Source organism: Chaetodon auriga, chromosome 1 (genome assembly GCF_051107435.1).
Source record: "Chaetodon auriga isolate fChaAug3 chromosome 1, fChaAug3.hap1, whole genome shotgun sequence".
Lineage (NCBI taxonomy): Eukaryota > Metazoa > Chordata > Actinopteri > Chaetodontiformes > Chaetodontidae > Chaetodon > Chaetodon auriga.
The window spans coordinates 22,899,232-22,925,260 of NC_135074.1; the positions used below are offsets into that span (position 1 = coordinate 22,899,232).

Below are 26,029 nucleotides of genomic sequence, written 5' to 3' on the forward strand. Positions count from 1 at the left end.
GATGGTCTTCTGTTTTTCAAGTTCAAAATGGTCATAGTGAGCCAAATGCTGATTGATAGTGCAAACTAAATGGCAGACAGTCTCCATAGTCCTGCCGAGACAACTCTGCCCTCCAGTGTGTGTTTGAGAGTATGTAGAATGTCAGCTTGGGAACAGTTGTCCCTTATCAGGTTGCATTCCTGCTGCATATCATCATCATTATTGGCTCTTCTGGTAATGCTTCGTGTACCGTTACTCTGAGTACGTTCAGGGCTACATTCACCAACAGATACATGGAAAGTATGAAGGGCTGAGAAGAACAGATTTGTGTAAATACCATGACTCAAAAGTAAAATCGAGGCACTGGGTGAAGACTAAAGGAGGAGGATTAATAAATAGGGTTAAAATAGTGAGGTAAGAATTAGAAAGTTGAGCTTCCATAAAGAAGGAAGGAGGCTCATGGAGTGGGGGAAGCATTGGTTGGGGTGATGCTCCATTCTTACCCTCCTCCCATGGGCAGGGTGGGATGTCAACATGGTCTAGCACCAGCTGACGAGCTTTCCCTCCAACCCTGCAGCACATTAGCATCTCTTCCAGTGTGTCCAGCCCCCATTACCACCCCATACCCATCCGTCCAGCTTTGAGGCTTTAGGGGCCATGGGGATTGCCTTTTTAGGAGACACCTGATCACAGCTGAACTCGCCACCGCCCAGCACAAAGAAACCGTGGCTGATAATGTGATGCTTGCATTTCTGTGTGTGTGTGTGACAACTCTTGGTACTGAGAGACACTTGATGAAAACTGAGGGTGAGAGCTCTGAGGGTGAGAAGCTGGTAGAGCTATTATGTAGCAGAGACAGAGGTCCGTGGTGGCTTCACAGCAAGTGAAAATCTTAGCAAAATTCTTCAGGATGTTTTGAGGCAAAAGAGTTTGTTCTTTTTCAATTGTTCTGCAGTTATGAGTCTGTCGAGGTAGAGAAGAAGACTTACAACTGAGAGGAGATCAGATTTTGGCATTTATTTGTGCCAGGAGCCATCTAAATCCAAGGAGAGGTGCGACAGCTTCAGTCAGAAGATCTTTTTTCTGTGATTAGCTGGCCGAGCTAACGTGAACAGAGCCCAGTATCATGGAGAAATTCAAGGCAGCCATGGTTCTGGGTGCTGTTGGTGATGCCTTGGGCTACAGAAAGGGTCGTTGGGAAGGCTGCACCTCAGGCAAGAAGATCCAAGAGGAACTGGCCTCTCTGGGGGGACTGGGGGCTCAGAAACTGGACCCTGATAACTGGCCCCTGAGTGATGCAACGTTGATGCACATGACCACAGCAGAAGCACTTGTAACAGGTACGTTTAGGGCTGATGTCAAGAAGAATGACAGAGCATTGTCTAAAAGGCGGATAACAGCAGAAATCACTGCAAGATTACACACTAATTTGTTTCCTTCTCCTATTTTAATGTCAAATGTCAAATCAACATTTTACATATCTCACATAATATCTAACTTCAATCAAAAATGTTTCTCTCTTTATCTATTCAGTAATACCTACAGATACAACATCAGACCTGTCCAGTCGGGCTTTTGGTCTTTCTGCATTTAGAAGGACCAGAATAGCTTCTTCTATACAGTCAATGGAAGCTGCTAATCACTTACTGGCAGACCATCCCTGAATGACAAAACCTGCTGACATACCATCATCCATCCTAGTAACCAGTCATCAAAGACAAAATCTCATGAGAAACCTCATTACGAATGCCGTCACTCAAATGTCATCTCAAGCCCCCACAGGGTGGCCAGGAGTTGCCAGGACAGAAAAGTCCAAAATAGCTGATCCTCAGCTCTCCTTTACTGAACAATAGCGGGTCAGACTCCTCCGTAATCTGCCGGTATCATGTTTGGCTGCAGATGCGGCTCTTAGTCAATGACAGCGGTCCTGTGAAATGGTGATGACATCTTTCGAGATTAGGAGGCCCTATTTAACCACAATGCCTGCACACATATGCGGCACACATGCACAGATTGGCTCGTCTGTTAAAAGGCATTTCTGGTTGCCCATTTATTGCTCATTAAATGGGCTTATTGAACATATTATAGATTTATATCTAAAGCAGAAGAACATTAAACCAGAAAGACAAAAATCACAATTTTCTGAACTCTCTGTTTACACACATTCATTAGAGGATTTAACAGTACATTGACGGACACCTTCAGACTCTGTCCTCCCTCATCCTCTGTCAACAGCCCAGTCGAGAAGGTCTCTGTCTTTCCTCAAAGTCCTGCATCACTAAATTAGAGGTGATGCTTCTTTGTCAACACAGTCTCACTCCGTCACACGTACGGTACGCACATAAACAAATTCTAGCAGGATGGCTGTGGGCTCAGCTCGAGGATCCCAGTTGACCTCATGGTGTATGGAAGTGACACCACTCGCTCCGCAGGCATGCTGGTCCTAATCTGTGGTGTGGCAGGCTGAGGCTAAACTTAGCCCACTGCAGCACCACTCATCTTGCCTTGCATGCCAATCATGGATGACCCTCAGTCGCTGTATGTGTATGTGTCCAGATTACTGGTGTCTGGAGGATCTGTACCGGGAGCTGGTGCGTCTCTATGTGGAAGCCATGGTGTCTCTCCAGGGCAGAGCCCCCGATCCTGCCACAGTGGAGGGCTGTGTTCACCTTAAACCTCACAACTTCCTGCTTGCCTGGCATACACCCTTCAATGAAAAAGGCCAGTGGAGATCTTGGATACTGCTTGTTTTTTTTGTCCAACATAACTGCAGAAAATGAAAATGTGAGTCTTGATGTGTCTATATCCAGGGTCTGGGTTCGGGGCAGCTGCTAAGGCCATGTGTGTGGGTATGAGATACTGGCAACCTGAGAGACTAGACAGCCTGGTGGAGGTCAGCATTGAGATTGGCAGGATGACCCACAACCACCCCACAGGTGACAATCTAACCTATCCACACAAATCTGAACTCCAGGCCGATTATTATGCTGCTGATTGCATAGTGGTGACTTGTGGTGCCACTCTTGGCTTCAGGCTTCCTAGGCTCCCTGACAACGGCGCTGTTTGCATCCTATGCGATCCAGGGGAAACCTCTTGTGACTTGGGGCCGCGAGCTCATGAAGGTCATCCCTCGGGCTGAGGAGTACTGCAAGAAGACCATACGACACATGTCAGGTACGGCTGTTTCTGTGTTCAAGAGGCACTGTTTTACAGTTTGGTTGATTAATTCAGGTTGATTGAAACATCTCTGTATAAAAAAAATATAAATCAATGTGTATGTCAGTATATTTTGTCATTTTCTTTAGTATGTGTGCACATGTGTCTGAGAGAGCATGACTATAAGCTGATGCCAATAATGTATGTACATTCCTATGTAGAGTATCAGGAAAACTGGTTCTACTTTGAAGCCAAATGGCAGTTTTACCTGGAAGAGAGAGAGATAGACAAGGAAGGACAAAACAAACCTTTGTTTCCTGATCGCTATGACGCTGAGGAGACAGACAAGGTAAATCCTCCCGGTCTGTCCCACAAAAACTAAAAAGACACATAAAGAAAGCAGGACCTTCGGGTTTTTTACATGAACAGAACCCCTAACAGGAACAATGTGCTGCTGTTATTCTGTCCTCGTCCTTCCAGATGTATAAGCGCTGGAGCTCAGAGGGCCGTGCAGGCCGGAGAGGTCACGATTCCCCCATGATAGCTTACGATGCTCTTCTAGCAGCAGGGAGTGACTGGGCTGAACTGTGCAAACGAGCCATGTTCCACGGAGGTGAGAACCACAGCTTTCTGCACCTGCACATCACTTTAAAACACTGGCAGATAAAATATGCAGGCTGCTCACTGTGACTACTTGTTTTTAGGTGAGAGTGAAGCCACAGGCCTGATTGCAGGTTGTCTCTACGGCCTCATGCATGGCCTGAGCCAGGTTCCCTCAGGCCTGTACCAGGATTTGGACAAAAGAGAGCGTCTGGAGGAGCTGGGAGAAGAGCTTTACAAAGCAGCATCTGCAGAAAAGTGCATAGACAAGTAATCCTGCTCTTCACTGGCCTGAACCCTACTGGCTATCAGAGGAACTGCACATGACTGTAAAACTGCTTCCTGTTATCTCACACTAGCTGCTAGTCTTCCCTGGTAGTATCTCAGTACTCTTGAGTGGCATCCTTTCTTCTCCTGACCTCTTGTGGTATACACAGATCTGTCATAAACTGAAAAAGTAAGAGTGCCTGTGACAGTAGGCGGGAGGTGGAGGAAAATCAAAAGGGAGAACATTTAGGGTATTGGTATTGTATTACAATCATGTGTTCACTAAGTTGTGAACCTCCCTCCATCCTCGCTTGTGAACAACTGAGCCTTTCATGGATGCCCGTTTCAATCCCAATCATGATACTATCACCTGTTATCAATCAACCTGTTACCTGTGGAATGTTCCAAACAGGTGTTTTTGGAGCGTTCATCAGTTTTTCCAGTCTTTAGTCGCTCCTGTCCCAACTTGTTTGAAACATGTTGCTGGCATCAAATTCAGAATAAGCACATATTTACAAAAATCGATGAAGTTGATGAGGTAAAAAAATAAATATTTTGTCTTTGTACTGTTTTACAGAGCATCCCAACTGTTTTTTTGGAATCAGGGTTGTAGTATTCCACCTAACATTACATGACAGAGCTGTGGGGAAAAGAAGCTTTCAGGCCTTTAAAACTTTTATTTTAACAGAGACTTGTAAGCTATTTAACATCAGCAAATCAGCAAACACAAGACAGTTTCTTTCTCTGACCTTTTCCTTTTCTGCAGCTAACCTGTATTAACATGAAGCACATGGTTATGTTGTGCCAGGGAGTATCTAATGAATGAAAATCAGCATAAAACATAGCCTAACTGATTTTAGGATACACCTGTCTCCGCAGTACAATCGACGTTGGCTTTTTAATGCATGTAATATATGGTGGAAATTTTGAGAAGATTTTAACTTTTATGCATAATGTTATTGAGTTGTAGAACAATAATAATTTTATATTATAATGTGATTAATTATTATTTGCACTGTGATGCTCTTAACAGGAATAGTGTACTACATTGTGAGAGCACCATTACATGGTGACTATTAATATGATATGAACATTAAAATGTACTCAGATATATATCATGCATGAAGTGCCTGTCTCTCTTTATCATAACTACAATGTTTATTTTGGTGAACAGCTTGTCTCCTATGTTAATTTTTCTATCAGATTTCCTCTTCTTGCTACACAACCCTCCTCTACAATCCCCTGAACTAATCACCTATAACAAGTTCACACTGCAAGAACACTTCACCTCAAGTCTGAACATCTATCTCCTGTACTTTGCTGCAGGGGTGGGATGACTACTGGAATATCCAGTTTAAGTAGAAGTACTGGTTTTTTAAGATTATTTAGTAAGCTCAAGATTAATGAGTAAAAAAGAAAATGGCAGTCCTTTTTGGAGATTACTCTGAGTAACAGTGACTATTTTTATCTGGTGACTACGAAAGGTGAAATTCACTCCACTCCAAAAATGAATCCCCCTCCACTTTAGTGATAGTCATTTGTAGGTGGGTTAAAAGAGATTTAAAACCAACCTTAATGGAATATTCCTTCATTTATGATGTAACAGGTGTGTTTAAGCAAGATTTATCCCAAAATTCTTTTTTATGATGGTCACTATGACTGTGAAAAACACAAATTTAGCACCATTTTCCAGAACTGTTCATATGGTGTGGCGCCGTTATTTGCTTTCAGACAGGTAAACCCTGTCTAGGCTACTCTTATTTTTCCTTTCCTAAAGGAGAGTGCAGTCTGCACAATGTTGACCACCATGAACACTGTGAATTTCTACCTGCGAGAAACAGTTAAGGTAATGACAGCATTTGTAATTAGTGACCATCTATTCTGACATGGTGGCTGTGTTCCAAATTACATACTTTTTCATTTTTACTTTTGGTAAGCACTGATGCATGAAGTATGCATACTACTTCATCGTAATGTTGCACCATGAACTTTGACCCTCTTGCTTCCACATCTGTCAAGCTTAATACAGCAGCAGTATATCAATGTATTAATTATACAAAGGAGTCACAAAAAATGTAGTGGTTACACTTGACTGTGCTGTCATCTGTCAGTGAGCTGTCTTCTGTCTGCGCTCTTGATGTGATGCATCATCCGCTACACAGAGCGTTGTGGGTCAGAATAGCCAGAAAAGCATGCTGTTGCTAAATGCAACTGGATGCAGTAGGACATCCTGGTATTTTTGGCATACTGCATTCGACATACTCTGTATTGAAACACAAGACTTCATGGCATACTAAACATCTGCTGTCACTATCTGTAACTCTTCAGGTTTGCTTAGCTACAGATGGCTACAGGGATTAAGTTTTGCATGTCCTCTATGTCCTCTCCATAGACCAGAATCTCAGAAAACCAGCATCAGCCCTGATGCCAGTATGTTGAGGAAGTTGGTTAGAGACCGCAACTGCCGTCCTGTGCTCCGAGGGATTCTAGAGAGTCTTCTGCACTACCTAACACAGAATCTGCCCAAGTGGACCACCAGAAGCAGACAACCAGAGAAGCCGGTGTTGGATACTGTGGTTGAAAGAAACACAGATTGTCCTGATCAGAGAATTGACACTTCAATGAAGCAGACTCAACTTCAGACAAGTTGCACTATTGCTCAGCTCCCCGCAGAGCATAAAACAACCCAGGAAAAGACTGTTGAGACTGGTTTCTCAGAAAAATGCTGGTCAGATCCACTAAAAGAAAGATTGCCAAGCAGGGATGGAGGAGAACAAAGAGACTTAATACCCCGGCGCCTTACCACATTCCAGCTCCTCCAGTCCAAATTCATAAGGTCCACACCCAAACCTCCCACCACCCACCAAAGGGAGGTGGGAACTCTGTCCTCCAGCAGAGGAGTGGCAGGTGATGTGAACCACTGCCAAGACAGTGAGCATAACAAGCACAAGAAGGACCCAACTAGAAGAGAACAAGGAGTGAAGAGGGGGGGCAATGTGAAAGATATTGTAGCCAAGTTTGCCATGGCAGAGCAAAAGGAAAAGGGAGAGAACATACTGACGAAACAGCCAATCAAACCAAGACTCATTGGAAGAGGGGTCCTCCTATCTTCCTTGATGGAGAGGTTTGAGAACATGGCCACAGTTTGTAAGGGAAGTGACTTGAAATCTTCCCATGAAAGGCCTTCTGGAGGAGTCAAGATGACAGGTACTGTAAAACAGAGGGCAGCTTGTCATGTAAGATGGCACCAACAGGCAGAGGATCAAACTGTCCCCAAACAAAACTATCACAAGCAAATGAAAAGGAAACCTGCTGGGCAGCACATGACAGGACGTCGATGTATAAATGGACAGGAACAAATACCTGTGCAAGCCATAGACATTTTAACGAAAGTAAACTCAAATCTGGAAGAAAAAAATCATTTGAGGGCAGAACAAATGAGGCAAATGGGGAATGAGCATTCAGATCAAAAGGCTGACAGTCAGTATTCATTCAGCCATTCAAGAGCTCAAGCATATGATGTTAATCGTTGGAGGACAGTTGAAACTAGTATTGCCAACAAGTTAAAATATGGACATCTGGAGCTGATCTGTTTGACATCTGTCACAGAGAGTTTACACCCAGAACCTTACAGGCTTTTTCCACAGGTAGAAGCCCAAGTGAACTGCCATGTGGCAACCATCATGACCTCCTCTCCTGTGTGGTCTACATGTGTGGATTCCTCTCCCAAACAATATTCAATGGAACCATCAGAGAGCTCATCCTTGGAAAAGATATGCAACTTGAAGACTGAAGTTCCTCACAGTGCCCTACAATATTCTGATGGGGAATCAAGCACAGGTGAACCTGGCAAGACAGTTAGTGATGGTAGATGCCCCTTAAAGCCCAGAACTGAGGAGCTTTCTACATATACAGGCCATGACTCCATAGAGAACGGAGCAGCCGAAGGTCCAAATCTAACCACAGCTGTGAACATTCAAAGAAGTTTGCCCAAGTACATCATCCCACGTGTTTACAGATTCGATGACCAACAAGATGTTGATGACTGGGCTGATTCCTCCAATCAACCCGCACCACACCCACAAACTGTAACTCCTTTAGTTGCAATGCCACTGTCACACTCTGTTACTTCCATGAACGCTTTTAGCACTGGATTGGTGACATGTCCTCCTGAGGACATGAAGATACAAACCCTTCATACAACAGCACAAGAGAAACCAATGGAGGTTAAACCACTAGAGAAAGAACGGGAAGCAAAAGAGGTAACACCAGAGATACCAGTAGAAGATACCAGTATGCTGCAAAGTTTCAGACTTTCCGGAGACACTGTTGAAAAGGCTGCATTTGAAGACAGCAAGACATCTGCTGTAACATCAATTCAACCTGAGAAAGAGAATCTAAAACAGAGACCAAAGTACACAACAATCAACTATGGGGATCCTTCGGTCAAACAAACATATAAACCCAAAATCATACAATTTACTGACACATTTACTTTTTAGGGTATTTTTGCACAGAGGGGTGACAGTCTCAGATGTAGGATCAGCATTTACTGGTTAAGTACTGGTTCCTTTTTGTGGATACTGTAAAAGGAATTTAAATCAAGATTTGAGTCTTTTCAGACATCAGCAACAATACGCCAGTATCCTAGGAGGGTTAAATCAAGGGCAACTGGACTTTAACTTCTGTGGAGTTGTTATCAAGGTCACGGATAACACCTGCTTCATTCGTGCTCCTGGCAGTCGTTAGTAATTGGAATCACCTGATGCCAAATGAGAGTTGTTGGAGTTGTCACATGAGGCCAAATGTGGATAGATGTTAAATCTCCTGGGAAGGGATGAAAGGACAGCACTGCAGATGGGAGATAAGGGATGTCATAGACCCCATCCTCTGTTGAAGGATGGTTTCTCTATTTTTACGGAAATAGCCTCCTCCAGTCCTCTTTCAAACCACGAGGACAAATGGTTTGGCTAGTCAAGATCATAGCAAGGCTGAATTGTTGCAAACAGCACTCACAAACCAACATGATTTTTTTTTTCCTGTCTGTCCAAAAGTCATCATCTTTTCCACTTGCAGCACTTGAAATGGTTCCTCAAGGTATCAACACTGTTAACCTTCAGTGGAGCACAAACAGGCAGTGGACAAGCATTGTGATATGAAGGCTGGGTATTTTAGATTTTTGAAGATGTATTATAAGTTAATGCAATATCTTAATCCATTCATCTGTTTACTAGTGCATATGGTGTCTGGTCGCTGTGGCAGCAGGCTAAGCAAGGAAGTGACGCCTTTCTTCCAGGCAGAGTTTTCCAGCTCCTCTTGGGGGATCCTGAGGCATTTCCAAGCCAGATGATCTCATTGTCAGATGCAGGCAGCTCAAGTTTAAGTGTCTGCTGTATCATTTCAACAATGTTACATGAAAAACTCCCTTGTTGCTCTCTTTAACTGTCAAGATACAACACAGTGTTATATTTTAGTGAATGCTTATTCGTGTTATTTAAATAAATTTCTTAAAATTATAATAGCACCCTTTTAATGCTGCAGAATATATTCATTATTGTCACAGTGGAATGTGTTTGCAAACCATGTATTGAGCTCAAATGTATGAGTACAATTTGACAAGATTTTTGACACAAGCTGGCTGCTGCGTATACAAATCACATACTGGTCAAATACATGGTCGTACAAGTCACAAAGCTGTTCATGAAGAAGGACAAATATTTTTTTTCATGGTCCTCTATCTACCACATAAATGCATACATGAACACTGGAAGGATAAATTGGAGTTGGACTTTAAGATGACATTGTCCATATGTGAAAAAGTGAGCAGTGCCTAACACACACATACAGACTCTGTTTCTTTAAAGGGTATGGTGACAATTGCCCAGAGCAGATGAATGGCTGCAGACAGCAGTGCCAAACATGTCCGTTGCTGGAAGCTCTTCCTAGTCACAGATCCAACCCCGCCCACCAGCAGGATTACACTACTGCTCAAACATGAGTATGCATTTGGATTTATTCTGGTATTTTCACAAGAGGATAAGATAAGAGATCGAGGCCTACATGATCCATCATCTGTCCATCCCAGGGCTTATCCTGGTCGGCAGTGGTGATGAGGAGTATGGTGTTGTTCTTGAGTATCTACGTTTGTATGCAGGGCAGAAACGCTTGAACGAAATTTTAAGTAATTTGATTTAAGTTGGGCTGACAGGGCTTCAACAAATAGGTGAATTTCTTTATATTTGTGTTATGGGATTGCAACAACATGCAGCATAGTCATGAACACATAATGGTGGTGTTTATGGCTGGTTCTTTGAGCCACTGAGAGTCCAACTTGCTCACCAAATAATTCAGTTTCCTGTCACCTAACTTTATGTTGCCACATTTTTTGAATTTATAACTTGCTCCATATATTGCATGTAAATTAAAAAAAACAGTAACTCCAAAAAGCCACATCAAGCAGTTTACTGCTCAAAGTTTTTGAGCTTAAGCGTTCTTGCCTTAACGTATCTGGAGTACAAGCTACACTAACCACATTTTTTTTTATCCCCATATGAGTTTCCCTTTTTTGCAGCTCTTGAAAATATGAAGGTGCTCAAAGATGGCCACCCAATCCACAAAAACAACCTTAATGTAATTTTGTGATTGAATGCAACAGCGAAACTAAACTGATGAATTTGAGTGACACATTTTTGAGTTAATCCGTTTAATTAAAAAAAACAAAACAAAAAACAAAAAAAACCTTGTCTTATCTTCTTATAATCTGTCATATCGGCAGCCAATGCTTTGGTGACTGATTTTCAAGGACGGTGGGAACACTGAATCACCCATGTAACAGATATGACTCCAGGTATATTATTTACTGGACCACTGCTGCCCAGTTCAGGTGAACAGATGGCTGTATTTACCTGAGCTACGTGGCTGTGCTGGAGAGGGCGCGGCTACTTTACAGTCTTTGCTGCCTTTACTTGTTATCGGACATACGAAGACCACTAAATGCAAACGGGGGCCCTTGGAAATTATGATATGAGAGTTGTCGATGTGACAGTTGTAGGCTGTGTCTGTGTCAGCAGTTGATTTTTGTCTGGTATGTTCTATGACAGATGCCATTTTGGCTATGGAAGCTTTTACAAAATGCGGTGAAATCCCTATTTTTCAAATTGAAAACCGCAAAACAATGATTTCTATGCGTTCATAAATAGGAGTTTTGCAAAGAAAGAATAAACATTTGTGTTGCTGTACATAATAAACAGGTCAGAATGGAACTGTAACGTCAGGACTTCATAAAATGTAATCAGCTTTAATGTTTAATAAAAAGGGCATTTCCATAAAAAGTTAGGAGCAAAGACACAACTGAATTACTTATTATTAAAACACGCCACTCCTCCTTTTCGCTCTAGCCTTGCAGCTTGTTTTTTTCTGACCAAAACCCCGTGAATGCGGCATAAATCCCATTCGGCCGTCTCATGAGAGGTCTGAAGTCGAATGTTACGGGAATCACTCGAAAGCAGCATTAGCTCTGATTGACGTATCTGTCCTGGGACAAGCGTCACGAGTCCCAAATCTTTCAAGGAGCAGCCGGGACAAGAAGAGTGGAAGGGACTAGTATTTGAATTACACTGGCGAACATTCATGTAGTCGTTTTCTTTGGATGTTTTTCTTGGAGCTTTAACGGGCGAGTTGGTTGTACTCCCAGGAGAGGAGGACCAGCAGCAGGTGCATGTGGATGGCGATAAAACTCAAAGCTCTTTCCACACGGCTTGAACATCGGCGGAGCGATAAAATACTTGAAGAGTCGAACTAAAACGACTTCTTGGTTTGGGGAGAAACATAAGAATGTTTTTCGCGACTTACCCTTCTCAAGAATAGCATGTTAATCCCAGGAAAAGGACAGCATCTTGTCTCGTCTCCCCGCACGCGAACATGGAGAAAGTTAATATCGAAGGTTAACGCTAACTTACCTCAACTTAAACTGTGGCTTTGACTGTCGTATTTCTTGTAATGTAACATATTCTGGTATTGATATTACCTGTGGAGAAACAAACCGGTGGATACATGGTGGGACTTTAGCACAGATTTTCAGAATACCACTGGAAGAAAAAAGAGGCAATGGAGAAGAACAAGGCGACCAACCGGACCCTCAACCCAGCCGGCGTACGAGCCAAAGACCGAGTGGACAGGTAACGTTAGCAAACGGGACTTTGGGCTTTGACGGGTATCTCTGCCTGCTTAAACGGCTAAAACCACATCTTACGATCCTGGAGAGGGCCATTGTAACTGACTTCACTTTTCAATGAAGTTATCATTGAAAAGTGAAGCCAGAAGCAGCTGTTAACTTTATTCCTCATTTCGTAGGAACTTGACGCGGTAACGTTAGCTAGCTAACTACTTTACACCGTTACTCGAGTTGTTAGCTTTGAGCTAACGGCTGTCTGTACAAAACTCCATTACACTTTGTCGTAATTTAACAAATGCCGAATAACCACCTGAGGATATTCCTCGGGTTTTCCCAAATAAAATCTCATTTGCAGCGATAATGCACAATTCGAGTACTCTGAATATACTCCACGGAGTACATGTCTAGTTTTTCATGTGTTTCATGAATACATGGAATCTGTTGCGGAGTAATATACTTTCTGGGTGTCGTGCAGTGGCCTCATAATATTTATGGTTTTGTTTTGCTCATCAGAAATTGGACAGCCGTTTATCATGTCACATGGTGGTTCAAAGTAGTTGTTTTGTTTTCCAAAAATGTACAAACATATGTGTACATTTTGAAAACAATCAGTGGATCTACACTCAGTTGGCAGAAGTCAAAGCTGTTGTTGTAGCAGACTAGTGTAGCCTGATAAAGCAGCCCTACAATAAATCCAAACTTTAAGAAGATTCAGATGTTCACTTTTTGTTGACTGGTGTTGATTTAACTTTGTGGTCACTTCAGAGGCTTTTAGAGGTGTTTGTAATGCTTTGTACATCTCATTATGTATTGAGGGTAGACAAAATTTCAGAAACTGCAGCCTCCAAAATGACCATAAAGTTGAATCAACACCTGTTGAAAACAGTTTAAACTAAAACTCAATGTCATGACCTTCATGAAGGCAATATATATTGCAGTGTTGTTTTATGAGACTGTGCTTTGAAATCTGTACTCATCTTTGCAGTGTATATCAAATTATTTTCTTCAAAACAAGATCAGTAGGTGACCATTGCACAGATCAAGTAAACTGTGATAACAGAAGCAGCGTCTGAAATCAGGTGCAACATTCACAAGCTCCACACCGATACATCTAATGTGTGCTCTCGCTTGTGTTTTGGCAACAAAGCCGTTCTCGGATGAGAAACCTAACATTTGTGTGATGGCACCTTATTTTCAGTCAGTGTTATTTACGGAGCTGCTCTAATTAATGCCTGGGCTGTGTGTAGTATATACAGTGTTGAAGTGGTTTCATGCTGGTAAGCCTGTTGCGCTCGAACATGTTGAAAACAGATGTAGCGGCCTGCCGCATTGCTGGTCTTCTGGTTCTTCTTCAGGGGTGACTTTGCTCTCGTGCAAGGTTTAAGCTGCAGGGAGATTATCTTGTTACCTAAGGCATTAGGTTGAGCCACAACTCCCAGAACTTTTTCATCTATAGCCAGATTGTAGATGTAGGTAGACATGCTGTATATGAAAGATTACATTAACAAAATAGAACCATTATATTTCTTTTATAATGTAATGGCTTGGTCCAGTCTAATTATGCCTGAACACAGTGCTGAGTACATGGGATGACAAGGTATAAATACTGCAGACACTAGACGTTAATGAGACTGGACTAATGAAAATCCATAACGGTATTTAGAGAAGACATAATAGTTTTTTTTTTAGATTAATTGAACATTTGTTTTCAGTCTTGCCTCAAATACAGTAACTAACATCAAGCACATAAACACACCATGATACATACACACGTGCACTTGGACTGGTTCAGTTTGTTTATGGTGTACATTGCTGGGATGTGAATATGTGGTAATTCTGATGATGGTTGTGATGCACTGATTGGAAACAGTCCTTTGATGTAATATTATTAACAGTGTCTAACTTTGTGCTTTTTGACCCAGAGTGGATCCATATGGCTTTGAGCGCTCAGAGGACTTTGATTATGAGTCATATGAGGAGCTCATGTCTGAGTATCTAGTTGTCCTCACCCGCCGATCCATCAAGTGGTCCAAACTACTGAAGGGAAAAAGCAAGGTGCAGAAGAATGTAAAATGTGAGTGGGAAGGCCTAACACAACAGAGTGATTGCATGCAATAAAACTGCCCTAAACTTAAACGTTTGCCCTCTCCTTCAGTAAAGCGTTATGTACGCAAGGGAATTCCCAATGAGCACCGGGCTCTGATCTGGATGACAGCCAGCGGGGCTCAAGACCAGCTAGAGAAGAACCCAGGATACTACCAGTCGCTGCTTGGAGCCCAGCACGACCCCAAACTGGTGGAGACGATCTGCACAGGTCAGGCTGTGAACAGTTTGTTATTCACCCTTGTGCTCAGTCTAATCTTCTGAAAAAGCCCTGACACACACCAAGTCAACCTCAAAGAACTAGCCTCAGTTAAGACTTACAGTCTTTTGTTCTAAGTTGCACTTGAACCTCTTTCTAACCCCTCAATGGTGGAAATGCGTTTTTCGTCCAAAGATCATGAGCTTATAAACAATTACTTTCACGCTGATGAAAATCTGATTAACAGTCTCATTATACTCTATGTTTCAAATCCAAAATAAGACTGACTGTGATTAAAAAGTGGCAGCTGGCACTGTGAAGTTTTGTTATGGACCGGTTTTGCCACCACATGGACTTTTGCTTGTGAAAGAAGAAATGAGAGAGATGATAAATAAGGAAAAACTGCATTAAACGTGTAAAATAACAGATTTCATTGGAACACAGTCAGAGAATTCCTTCTCACTGAGTGCCTCTGAGGCTGATTCAGTATGCTGATTCTGCTGAACGGTAGCTGATTAATGCTGACTATAGCAACCAGCAGGCACACTGCAGAACCTGCAGGCAACAGTCAGCCACACAGGGCACAATGATGGCCAACAGTTTGATGTGTCAGAGCACTTACGCTCAGCATTACAGAATATTAGTGTTAGTTCAGTGTGACATATGCATGGTTGTATGAGTAAGTGAGACTGCTCTTCAGCCAGACCAGCTACCCTGCTGAGACAGAAAACAGCACCAACAGCACTCCAATAAAAGAGTGCAACAGACTGGGTCGGTGGGGGAGTGTTGTTTTAAGCAACTGGGGAGAGATAAAACATAAACCAGGAAGGCCAGTTTGAGTTATGGATCCATTAGTGTGAAGGCACATCAGACGCTAACTCACTTCACAGTGGTTTATAACAATATCACGAAGGATTTTACAACCGTAAAGAGTTATTGCAGGGACAGAAATGTGTGCTGGCATGTATTTGATTGGCCCTTTTAGTACATTTCTGGGAGAAGCTGTCCAAAGGTGAGTGCTGCGGTGGTGAGCAAGTGCATTTACCCCTTCACCACCCATGGGCCCTCAGTGTAGTATTTAATAACACTGTGACAGTGTTATGAAACTGGAATTTTCTAAATATGACACAATACCATGAAAATATGCTTTGTTCGCACTGCTCTGCAGTTTTGCATTTTCTTGTTCATTTGCTTCAAATGCAAAGGTAAAATTATCCAATGGAACAACACAACATACATTAAAAGACTCTTTCTAGCTTTACCTGCAGTGTTACATTTGTTACCAAAAACAGCACATATATAGGGTATTAAACTATTCAAGTTTGCATTCAGATATAATTTAAATACAGGACTAATGTATGATAATTTCATTTGTAAAAGCAGAAGTGTGTGATTCTTGCTCTCATGCACCCATTAGCAAACAAACAGCACTAAATATCAGGGTTTGCATGGTCTTTTTTTTCAGACTTGAACAGAACATTTCCAGACAACATCCAGTTCCGCAAGACGTCCAACCCATGTCTGCAGAAACCTCTGTACAATGTGCTGCTGGCTTACGGTCACCACAACCCAAGTGTGGGCTACTGTCAGGTAATAGGACCTAGAACTTTCTTACATGTGGAACAGAGATTTTAAAGAACAGTGTGGGAATATTGGGTATTGTCAATGATGTGTTGGTAATATTGGTTAAAAACAACAATGCAGTATTTCATATTGTTTCCTTATTGTTGTAGTGCTGTGTAACTCAGATTTGCAGTGAAGGATTTGGTATATTCTTGGTGTGGATTATGGGACTAAACTACACAAAGCTGACCCCAAAAATCCAATATTTATTAGCCAGTGTTTGATAAAACAACTATACCGTGCATATGTGTCCTAAGAAAGGCTGTTTGTGTTTGTGTCAGCTCAGTGTAGTCCTAGGTGCATCATTAACATTTGAAAGGCAAATTAAATTCACCTGACTATATGCAGCTCGATTTGAAATTCAAACAGGCAGCAGGCCTGTGCTGATGATTACATCTTTTACAAAATACAACTAGAACACATGCGGCTATAATCACACTCAAGCAGCCTGTTTTACTTTGAATGCTTTTTTTTCCCCTTGTTTCATGTCCAGTGTACACTTGCTGCTCTCTCCCCCGGATGCTGCATTTAAGAGCTCTTCAGCCTCTAATCAGTCTTGTTCAGGCAGGATTCACGTGTAACCTGAGTGTCTCTCTCGCCTTCAGGGGATGAACTTCATAGCAGGGTATCTGCTTATCATCACAAAAGATGAGGAGAAATCCTTCTGGCTGATGGATGCACTACTCGGTCGAATTTTACCAGGTGTGTGAGTGTAAATTTGGTAGCAGCACTAATGGAAGCGGTGAAGAGCTGTTTTGTGTTAGACAGAACATAAAAAATTTAATTATTTGAGTTAAATTTGAACTATTTTCTGTTTGCAGGTAACTAAGAGCAGTGTATAACTCACAATGATTTGTGTGTTTATGCGGATGTGTTTACAGATTACTACAGTCCAGCCATGCTGGGGCTGAAGGTGGACCAGGAGGTTTTAGGGGAACTGGTAAAAGTCAAAATCCCCAGAGTCTGGCAGACCATGATGGATCATAATGTCATGTGGACTCTGGTGGTCTCCCGGTGGTTCATCTGTCTCTACATAGACATCTTACCCGTGGAGGTGAGTGTATCCGTGTGTGTTTCACAGTGTGGCTGGGGGGGGAAGTCCTGCCATTGTTGCTGCAGTTTATTTATTTTGTCTTGGAACAGGCGTTGAAAGGTCTTTGCTCAGAAGTTGAGGAAAACTTGATAATAGACTGTGTGGAAAGTCAGAGATGAATTCTGGTCATTGGCATTCATTCTTCATATATGAGACAGCAAAGTTCATCGAAACTTTCTTGTTTTCTTGTTAAAACGTGCTTTGTGTGTGTTGTTAACTCCCTTTGTTGGCCTGGGGGAGGGCTGTGGACTGCTATGTTTGTTCTCAAAATACACATGGAGCTTCATTAGGTGGGTGTAAACCTCCCCCACCCACAGTCACAGCAGCCAACAAAGACATGATCCTGCACTAATTTACCATCTCAACACTGAATCAGGGTTTTGGCTCCAGTATCCAAATTTTTCCTCTGCTCACCTTGAGAACAGCACCCGAGTTTTGTTTTTTTTGTGAAGGTAGCTGGGAGGGTGCAGCACAGGGAAAGGAAGAACACATGGAAAATAGCATGTTCATTCACGTGTCTCCATATTCATATCCGTACACGCTGTCGCCGGTGGGTCTTACTTTGTTGTTTTCCTGCAGACTGTTCTGCGGATTTGGGATTGCCTGTTCTACGAGGGCTCTAAAATCCTGTTCCGCGTAGCTCTGACACTGATGCACCACAACGAGGCTCTGATTCAACAGGCCAAGTCGCTGCCAGACGTCTGCCAAAACTTCAAGCAGATCACCCAGGGACCATTTGTTGACGAGTGTCACACTTTCATGCAGGTAAAAGGAAACGGAGGTATCCCATGACTGCTGTTCATTCAGAGTGTCACTTCACTGGAGGGAAGAACAGGACGTATAAAACAAACATCCTTGTAATTTGCTGTCTTTAATCCTGTAATCCTGCTGTTTCTTGCCTTTCCTAGAAAATCTTCACTGAACCAGGAAGTCTCTCCACGGCAACCTTGACTAAGCTGCGGGCGACGTGTCGAGCTCGTGTCGTCGCAGAAGAATCCTGAACCGAACTCCTGTTGCTTAAACTCAGCACACATTCCACTGGGATGAGCACCCAGCAGCTCGTTTGCACCTTTTTTTAACTGACTTAATGTCACAGTGACTACTACGTACTGTACAGTACACACACACACACCTTGAGATGATCACACAGCCTAAGTGTAAATATATGGTTAAATGAAAATATTCTTAGCAATGCGCTGTTTGAGCTGACAATTCCATTTGAAACGAACATGTAGTTTGTCTTCTTAAATGTGGAATTATGCACTTTACTCCAGAAAGTCAGAGACACTGTAGAGAAGAAGGCTTGGCAGCCAGTGGCCGGGTCAGACGAAGGATATGTTCCATACTGTAAGCACAGCCAAGACAAACCTGGCTTCTGCATTTCACATTGAATGGCAAATGACTGACAGAACTCCATGCTGGCATTACCTGCAGAGGTAATCGAATGTGAACCACGCTGATTTTTTTTTTTTTCCAACATTTCAAAATCCAATTCATGTGCTTATTAGTTGTTTTCAGGGTTTGAGCAAATGTTGCTGTTCGGGACCTCAATCGTGAATTCAGCTGCACTGTGATGAAGTGATTGAAGCACAATGTAAAGGGCTGCTGTCTTTTTCTAACAAAGATGTGTCCAGTTTGTTCTGTTTGGGTTTTGTGGCCCTTTAAATCTCATACTACTGATAGCACATTTCATTGCACCGGACAAAAATAGCCTTGGCATTGATCCCAGGTCTGAGTATTCTGGGTAATGTAAACCTGGTCGAACAGCTCAGAGTAAACAGCTGTGTTTATTTCATACAAAACAGCTTATAAAGCTACTGTTGCATGATATACATGCACAAAAAACAAAATCAGTGCTGGACTTCAAAGATTTTTATTAACTTTCTGTAAGATGCACAATAGAAAACGAGATCAAACCATTTTCTATAAAAATAAAAGATCAAATCACTACAATTGATATTAACATTTCTTTAAGGAGAGGGTGGGGAAAAGCAAGAATAGGAAATAAACCCATGCACCTTGTTCACTTGTAATGTTAAATAAATTTTAGTAATGTAGCATGTGTGCATGGCTGGACCGCCACACACTGTTGACACAAAACAACAAAGCCCTGTTTTAATCATCAGAATTACCAGACTGTTGAATTAGTTGGATTAAACTGTGCCTCAGTGAACTATTAGGTCACTTCTGGCTTTTTGTTAGTCTCCACTGTGGAGGATTCGGAAAAGACACACATTTAGAGCTTTCCCTTTTATGAGCGTCACTGGGATTACTTTATGCTCATGTAAAAAAAAAAAAAAAAAAAAAAATGCTGGTGAGCATGTGTAGGCATAATTTGAAATGTGTTTACTTGCACAGACGTCGTTCCTTTCAAACCTTTAACCAACAGTGGACAAGCCAGTGGAACTTTAAAAAAATATCTTTGTCCTACATTTCATTTCACTATCCTTCTGCCTCTTTAACAGCATGGGATATTAAATAATTACACAGCTAAACACAAGTTCAAGCAAATTCAACCAATTCCTACAACATGATGAAACAAGAAAAAACTGCTGATGGTGAACATGCTACAGCAAATTCAATCTACCTCCATCCTTGATCATGTGAAGACTCTTGTAAAGTCCCCTCAGGCTTCATCAAGATGCACACCATCTAAAGTTAGCAGGTCTTTGGCTTCTCATCATCTCACAGAGAAAGTGAAAGGAAGATAAAATATCCAGGAGGTCACACAGGATATGCAAAAACATGCACTCACCACAGAGTAACAACTGTTTCCATTCACTCATGCTCGTGTCCAGTCATTGCTCGCTCACTCACGCACTCGGGTTCATCTTTCCGCCATTCAGTCTGTCAGGTTTAAGTTAAACGAGGGGTCCTTTCAAATGGTCTGGTATCCAGCGTGGCTCCTCTTCCTGCCTATCAGATACGCAATGAGGACGATCAGCACCAGGCCGGCGAGAGCTGCTCCGACAATGATGGGGATGAGCATCTGGTCCTGGTCCATCTGACACTCCTCCGCTGGAGACGGAGAGAAAAGAGGGAAGAACAGAAAAGATGAGACGGTCACAATAAACTGCAGAATTCTGGATGCAGAACGGTGGATTTTTTGTGCAGGCGCTTTCTTTACACTCAGTGAGGGCTGCCTGACGCAGCCAAAACCTGTAATAGCTGACCATTTTAAGCAGTTAATGGTTAAATGCCGATCAAAGTGCAGCTTGACTAGACGGATTCAACACAAGAAGTAACATTTCAAAGAATAGCTTGGCATTTTGGGAAATGTGCTTTTTCACTTTTTTAGACAAGAAGGCTGAAATCACTTCTCATGTCTGTCCCCTAAATATGACGCTACAGCTAGCAGGCCATTAGTGTAGCTTAGTATGAAACTTTAAGAGAGGGAAACAGCTAGCCTAGCTCTCTCCAAAGTTAAATACCGTGGACTTAATAGCTCATCTAAAGCTCCCTTATTAACACAGTGTTCCGTGTTTGTTTAATCTGCACACAAAGTGGAAAAAAGGGACAAGTTGTGGTTTTATGGGGAGTTGCATGCATGCACAATCAACATTAAGATCAAAGGACAACGATGACAACATGGCAGGTACCAACAAGAATGGGGGAAAAAAAATATTTGTACCTGTAGCAAACTGATTAGTAGTGACTGCGAAGGGCTGGATCTGCAGTCTGAATGTGTTGAGGGAGAAGGTCGGCACCACAGCCAGAATTTGCTCTGCGTTGCACATGTAGGAGCGGCCCAGCGAACTCCGCAGATAGTTGAGACTGGTGTTACTGGCGAAGAGGGCAGCTGTGGAGAGAGATGACTCAGTAATTCTTTGAAAGCAATCACAGCCAAGAATAAAGCATGTTGCTTGTGACAAATGACATACCAGTCATATCAGACCAATTCGCGAGCAGAGTTATTGCACTCAGGTGGTACTTGTTGCTCGTGGAGTTCTGTGGACGGGAGGAGACGGGTTGAATAAAACACACGCGTGAAGCAAACTGACCATGGAGCCAAATTCACAGAAGAGGGGGGATGATCTCACCAGAGTGAAGGTGAAGTTGAGCGTCGTAGTTTGCTCCTGTGTCAAACTCAAGGTAGCACTGCTGGCTTCACATGATCCTGATGAATTTGTCTGACTGGGAGTCAGGTTTACTAAATCCTGGATCGTCTGGCAAAGTAGACAAAGATACATTTGGTTCATTTGAAGTTTACTGCACAGAACACAATGAAATGTATCAATTACTTTACTATGAGTTGTCCTTGCTTGCACAGCTCTCTTTTACCTTATTCTGAGATCGAGAAAAATAGGAGACGTTGAGCTGCAGTCCCATTTGGGCCAGGAGACACGTAGTGCCGTTTCTGTTTTCTACAGAGTAGGTGCCTCGTTCCGGTGTTCCTGGAGGGGTTGGTGCTGGAGCTGCGGTTGTTGTAGAACTGGCAGTAGTAGGTGGAGCTGTAGTACTGGACTGATCGGCCATACATATGCTTTCTGTGACAAGAAAAATGACGAGGAAATGTTGGATGGAGCAACCGAGAAGCTCACCAGCTCGGGAGCAAAAATGCAATCAGAGCCGTACCTGTTGGGCTCAGGTCATTTCCTGGCATGTACGCCTCCAGCCTCATATTAGAGAAGGTAACAGTTGCTCCACCTACACCAAAAGTGCTGGGGCTCACACAGCGGTAGGTGGTGTTGACCGTCGCCCAGATCCCAACTGAAGACGACACCACAGTGACCACATCTGGGACAAAATCAAAAATACAACAAATTAGTCATGAATCTATAATACGTATAATACGGTCCCTGAGGAATATCAGCCCACGTGTTCTTTATTTACTTGCAAATTTGAAATCTGTTTTAGAAACTGATTATTTTTTTATTTCTTTACTGATATCAGACCCAAATGCCATAAAGAAATACTTTCAATTTTCTTTCTATATCGACATCTTGTGTGAATATTAGTATCTATACATGCACCACGTGCATTTAACCACACTTGACAACAATCTGCATCTGCATCGACAGTGTTGCGGTACTTGTTCTCACCAGAGCTGCTGGCCTCAGGGAAGGCTGACGTGTCGCTGAGGTTGTACTGCAGCGTCAGGTTAGCGACACTGTACAGACTTCCATTGGTTGAAAAGCTCAGCCCCAGTGCGTGGCCGGCTCCAAACACCGCCACCAGCCACGGCGAGCTGCTGTCTGTGCCGCATGAGCTGCTGCCTGTATCGACTGCGGCAGAGTCAGGCAGAGAGACCTGCGCTGTTCTCTGAGGAGAGACAAAAGATACGACTGGTGTTCACATGGAGATACAATTAATGACAACAGTATCAATGCTTTCAGTGATGGAAACCAGAATAAGGTCATCACTGCACATACCGTGCTGTTGGAGGTGTTGTATGTGATGGCAAATGATGCAGAAAGCTCGGCCTTAATGCAGGTGGAGTTCCCCTCATTCACCTCAAGAGTAACAGCCTGAACATGACCTGCAGCAGAATATGGCCCAAAAATAATAATGAAATGATAAAGAAAGTCATTCCATTAAAATGGAAACATCTGAAAAACAAACTCACTCAGACTGAAATTTTTTTTCTCATCTGAATACATAGTATATGACATGGTACTTGCACTTAAGTGTTAAAAACACCACACACTGATTGCAGTTCAGTTTGCTGATGAATACACTCAGATTCTGTGTGGAACCAACTTTACTGTACTTTTATTAGAATACACACTTGTATACTGTATCTTGTGTATTACTGTGTGAGTATCAAGTATTCCTTATGTAGGTCTTCTGGTTATTATTTGACTGGCCTGATTAGATAAACCTTACAAAATGAGCACAAATGATAACAGTGATGATTGCTACAACAGTACCCAGTGTTACATGATGTCATCGCCTACATACAGAGTAAAGCAGTTCACACAAGCCACCACCAGAGGTCTGCAGACAGCCAAAAGTGACAGACCACAACTCCCTGACCAGTTCCTGACACAACTGTGGAGATTATTAGAGCTGCAGCTCCACTCCAGACATGTAACAGGTGTAAATGAACGTCTCCTGAGTGAATGAGTCAGGAGCCACTCTAGTTAGTTATACGCAGTGCGGCTCCAATGAACAGAATTACCAAGAAGCATTCACCAGCTCCACCAACCTGGCAAATTGCACTCTAGCATTGTAGGCTATTAATACCTTTATGGCCTGGAAACTGCAAACTCACCGTTGTGTGTCTATGCGTGAGTGATAGCGGCTGTAATCCTCGAGCATATTGTGTGGAAGCTGCAGCGTCTATTCAGGACTCATGTACTTATCAACCTGACAACTCAGATCCTTGAAAAAACGTTCTCGCCCATTTATAATACAGTAACGCAATACAGGAGTTTCACCACTTGCTTCACACTTCCCAGAATGTCTTCAGAGAAGTTGAGGCAGCTTGGCTCAGATGTGATTATTGCATGAGCAGGATTATTCCTCTTTGGTTAAATGTCTGACTGCACAGACATGGATTCTTCAATACTCTCCTGTGTGGACTGTGTTTCCTTATTCTCTCTGGTTAGACTTTATCTAAAAACAACTTATGAGCTGTGTGGGCCCAATAAACCAAAAAAGCTCATTAGGCTGTCAGTGCTGGCAGGTTTTAAAATTCAGTTGCCATTATCAATATTTTACTGCTAAGAAGGATTTTTGGAATTGAAAAGATGCTCCAAATAGTGGCCGGTTACTTATTAACATTGCTGAGAGACAGATTTATTTAGCATTTGACTTGTGGTTTAATGTGTACTAATTTCATAACTCACTTATTACGCAGCTGACAGAGCCTTTCCCCTTTTTCATACTCTTCTCACTTCCCCTCCCGCTCTTCCCATCATCTCGAGCTTTCTCCATTAATATAACCTATTAATCCCATCAGAAAGAGCACTGTGCTTCAGTCCTGTGTCAGTCTCTGTCAATCACACCTTCCCTGCCTGCTGCCTTGCTGAAAATTGACCCCGATGTCACCCCCCTGCTCACCCTGTAAACACAGTGCAGACGGTTTACACAACACTGCAATCTGATCATGAGGTAAAAGTAGCTGTGTGTACAAAGTATCAAGCTGCAGATAGCAGTGTAAGACAGTCAGCGTGGAGAGAATATCAAAACAGAAAGTGTTTGTGTGTTGTGAGGAAAATGCTGGTGCTGACGGACTTGAACCCAAAGGTCACCGGGGGTCTCCAGCAGGAAGTCTTCACCATGTTCCAGAGTGGAAAACAAAAAAGGAACACCAAGTGAGTGCTGACTTAAAAGTGCTCCAATAATTCATTTTAGGATGAGCATTACGAGGAAAAAAATATACCTCAACCACTCCAGCTACAGCTGTATTGGCCTGCTTTCCTGCGTCAGCAGCCAGGTGCCGGTGTGTGTGTTCAGGGGGATTAAAGTGGTCATAAACTAACACTGTCAGTAGGCCCCTGATGGTCCGAGTGCAACACAAAGCCACCACAGTGATAGTGAAGCTCTCAAATGACACAACAATGAGGCCAATCTGCCGGTCCACAACATTAACAAAACCTGGGCATTACATTAGAATAGAATAGAACTGAATAGAACAGAATAGAACACAGTCCAGGGACTTCTCCGGAAACTGGGGTCTGTTTTGATACAGCTACCTGAGGACAGCTGACCTTTGGATTTTTTCAAAGTCCGTGTGAATTTTTGTCCAACAATACTGGAAGAAATGCTGATTAGTTACACCAGGAAGTCCAATCTTACATTCACAGTTAAGCCATGAATTACCAATGTTATGAAGCTAACCTCACCTTTCCAAACACTACGCCACCTGACTACCTGTACCGTCAACAAATATGTAGCTAACTATACATATCCATGTACATGACTATATAATGCTACCTACATTTATATAACACTTGGCTGCAACTGACAATTATTTTTATTGTCAACTAGCGAATCTGACGATTATTTTCTCGATTAAAACAATATAAATATACACATTTCGGAAACATCTAAGTCGTCACATCGTGACTGCTTGCTTCAATTACAAGCGGGTATCGCTGACACCGCGGCTAACTTCGTGTCGCCTTCAGGTCCAACAGTAGCGGCACGACAGTGATGAGTAGCCGCAAAACACTTACCTAACACCGCGAACCAGGCGATGATGAGCGGGGCCAAAGCGTGAGAGACTTTCATCTTTCAGGTCAGCTCACACTACAGAGCAGGCTTTACTTTTTTGTCCCTGAAGAGGAGAGAAATAACAGCCCGGACAGGCGTCGTTGTGACGCCGCTGCAGGCGCAGGTGGGTCTACGCGGCGGACGGCAAATTGCACTTGACTTCCCGGACCGTTAGCTAAAAGCGAGCCGTCTTTAGTGTCCCTCCTCTTGTTGTTTACGTTTCTCCGCTGTCTGAATATAAAGAAAGCGTTATTTAGTATTTCCTGAAGCACGCCCTGCTGTTTTGAAATGACCAGTAAACACGGCTAAATGTCTGTCGGAGCCACAGTGACTAAACAGCCGTAACACGTCATGTGAACTGGTAGCATTTCCAGCTAGCCAGTCACGTGAGACCGCCCCCTGACTGAGCTCCATTCAAGGCTGCACTGACAAACTGTACTCTTATCCTTAATAAAAACAAAACGGCACAAACATGCACAACAGAAGAAGAGTAACTGTAATATGTTTGTTGATAAATATGGCTTATTACACTTACATAACTGTACATAATATCAGGTAGGTGATATCGACAGGGTGTAGACACCTAATGAGAAAAATAGTGCATTTCCAGGAATAACTCTCCACTGAAATGTCTTACTTTTCGGGGAACTCACACCAGTGTCATATATCAATCCAT

The 26,029-nt window shown here is 42.7% G+C and overlaps 3 protein-coding genes across 3 annotated transcripts; 2 read left to right on the plus strand and 1 right to left on the minus strand.

Moving 5' to 3' along the window:
- Positions 1 to 1,105: 1,105 nt before the first annotated feature.
- Positions 1,106 to 4,009, plus strand: adprhl1 (ADP-ribosylhydrolase like 1). Its single transcript, XM_076739117.1, has 7 exons — positions 1,106 to 1,319; positions 2,536 to 2,700; positions 2,790 to 2,915; positions 3,013 to 3,153; positions 3,357 to 3,484; positions 3,616 to 3,748; positions 3,840 to 4,009. The coding sequence occupies exons 1-7, from the start codon at positions 1,106 to 1,108 to the stop codon at positions 4,007 to 4,009; spliced, it is 1,077 nt and encodes a 358-aa protein (XP_076595232.1).
- A 7,541-nt stretch (positions 4,010 to 11,550) lies between these two features.
- grtp1a (growth hormone regulated TBC protein 1a) lies at positions 11,551 to 19,534 on the plus strand. The gene is made up of 8 exons (XM_076730439.1): positions 11,551 to 12,179; positions 14,098 to 14,249; positions 14,331 to 14,489; positions 15,943 to 16,067; positions 16,706 to 16,802; positions 16,982 to 17,154; positions 17,773 to 17,958; positions 18,102 to 19,534. The coding sequence occupies exons 1-8, from the start codon at positions 12,109 to 12,111 to the stop codon at positions 18,192 to 18,194; spliced, it is 1,056 nt and encodes a 351-aa protein (XP_076586554.1). The 5' UTR covers positions 11,551 to 12,108; the 3' UTR covers positions 18,195 to 19,534.
- Positions 19,051 to 25,769, minus strand: lamp1a (lysosomal associated membrane protein 1a). The gene is made up of 9 exons (XM_076730431.1): positions 25,317 to 25,769; positions 22,566 to 22,672; positions 22,236 to 22,455; positions 21,769 to 21,930; positions 21,475 to 21,680; positions 21,234 to 21,359; positions 21,075 to 21,141; positions 20,825 to 20,992; positions 19,051 to 20,211 (listed from the first exon to the last, which is right to left on the minus strand). The coding sequence occupies exons 1-9, from the start codon at positions 25,369 to 25,371 to the stop codon at positions 20,072 to 20,074; spliced, it is 1,251 nt and encodes a 416-aa protein (XP_076586546.1). The 5' UTR covers positions 25,372 to 25,769; the 3' UTR covers positions 19,051 to 20,071.
- Positions 25,770 to 26,029: the final 260 nt, after the last annotated feature.

Coding starts and splice junctions, on each gene's coding strand:
- grtp1a (XM_076730439.1), top strand. CDS start 12,109: ATGGAGAAGAACAAGGCGACCAACCGGACCCTCAACCCAGCCGGCGTA. Junction 12,180..14,097: donor GCCAAAGACCGAGTGGACAG/GTAACGTTAGCA, acceptor TTTTTGACCCAG/AGTGGATCCATATGGCTTTG. Junction 14,250..14,330: donor GGTGCAGAAGAATGTAAAAT/GTGAGTGGGAAG, acceptor CCTCTCCTTCAG/TAAAGCGTTATGTACGCAAG.
- adprhl1 (XM_076739117.1), top strand. CDS start 1,106: ATGGAGAAATTCAAGGCAGCCATGGTTCTGGGTGCTGTTGGTGATGCC. Junction 3,154..3,356: donor GACCATACGACACATGTCAG/GTACGGCTGTTT, acceptor ATTCCTATGTAG/AGTATCAGGAAAACTGGTTC. Junction 3,485..3,615: donor ACGCTGAGGAGACAGACAAG/GTAAATCCTCCC, acceptor TCGTCCTTCCAG/ATGTATAAGCGCTGGAGCTC.
- lamp1a (XM_076730431.1), bottom strand. CDS start 25,371: ATGAAAGTCTCTCACGCTTTGGCCCCGCTCATCATCGCCTGGTTCGCG. Junction 22,673..25,316: donor CGCCTGGTTCGCGGTGTTAG/GTAAGTGTTTTG, acceptor ATTCTGCTGCAG/GTCATGTTCAGGCTGTTACT. Junction 20,212..20,824: donor TACTAATCAGTTTGCTACAG/GTACAAATATTT, acceptor CTCCGTCTCCAG/CGGAGGAGTGTCAGATGGAC.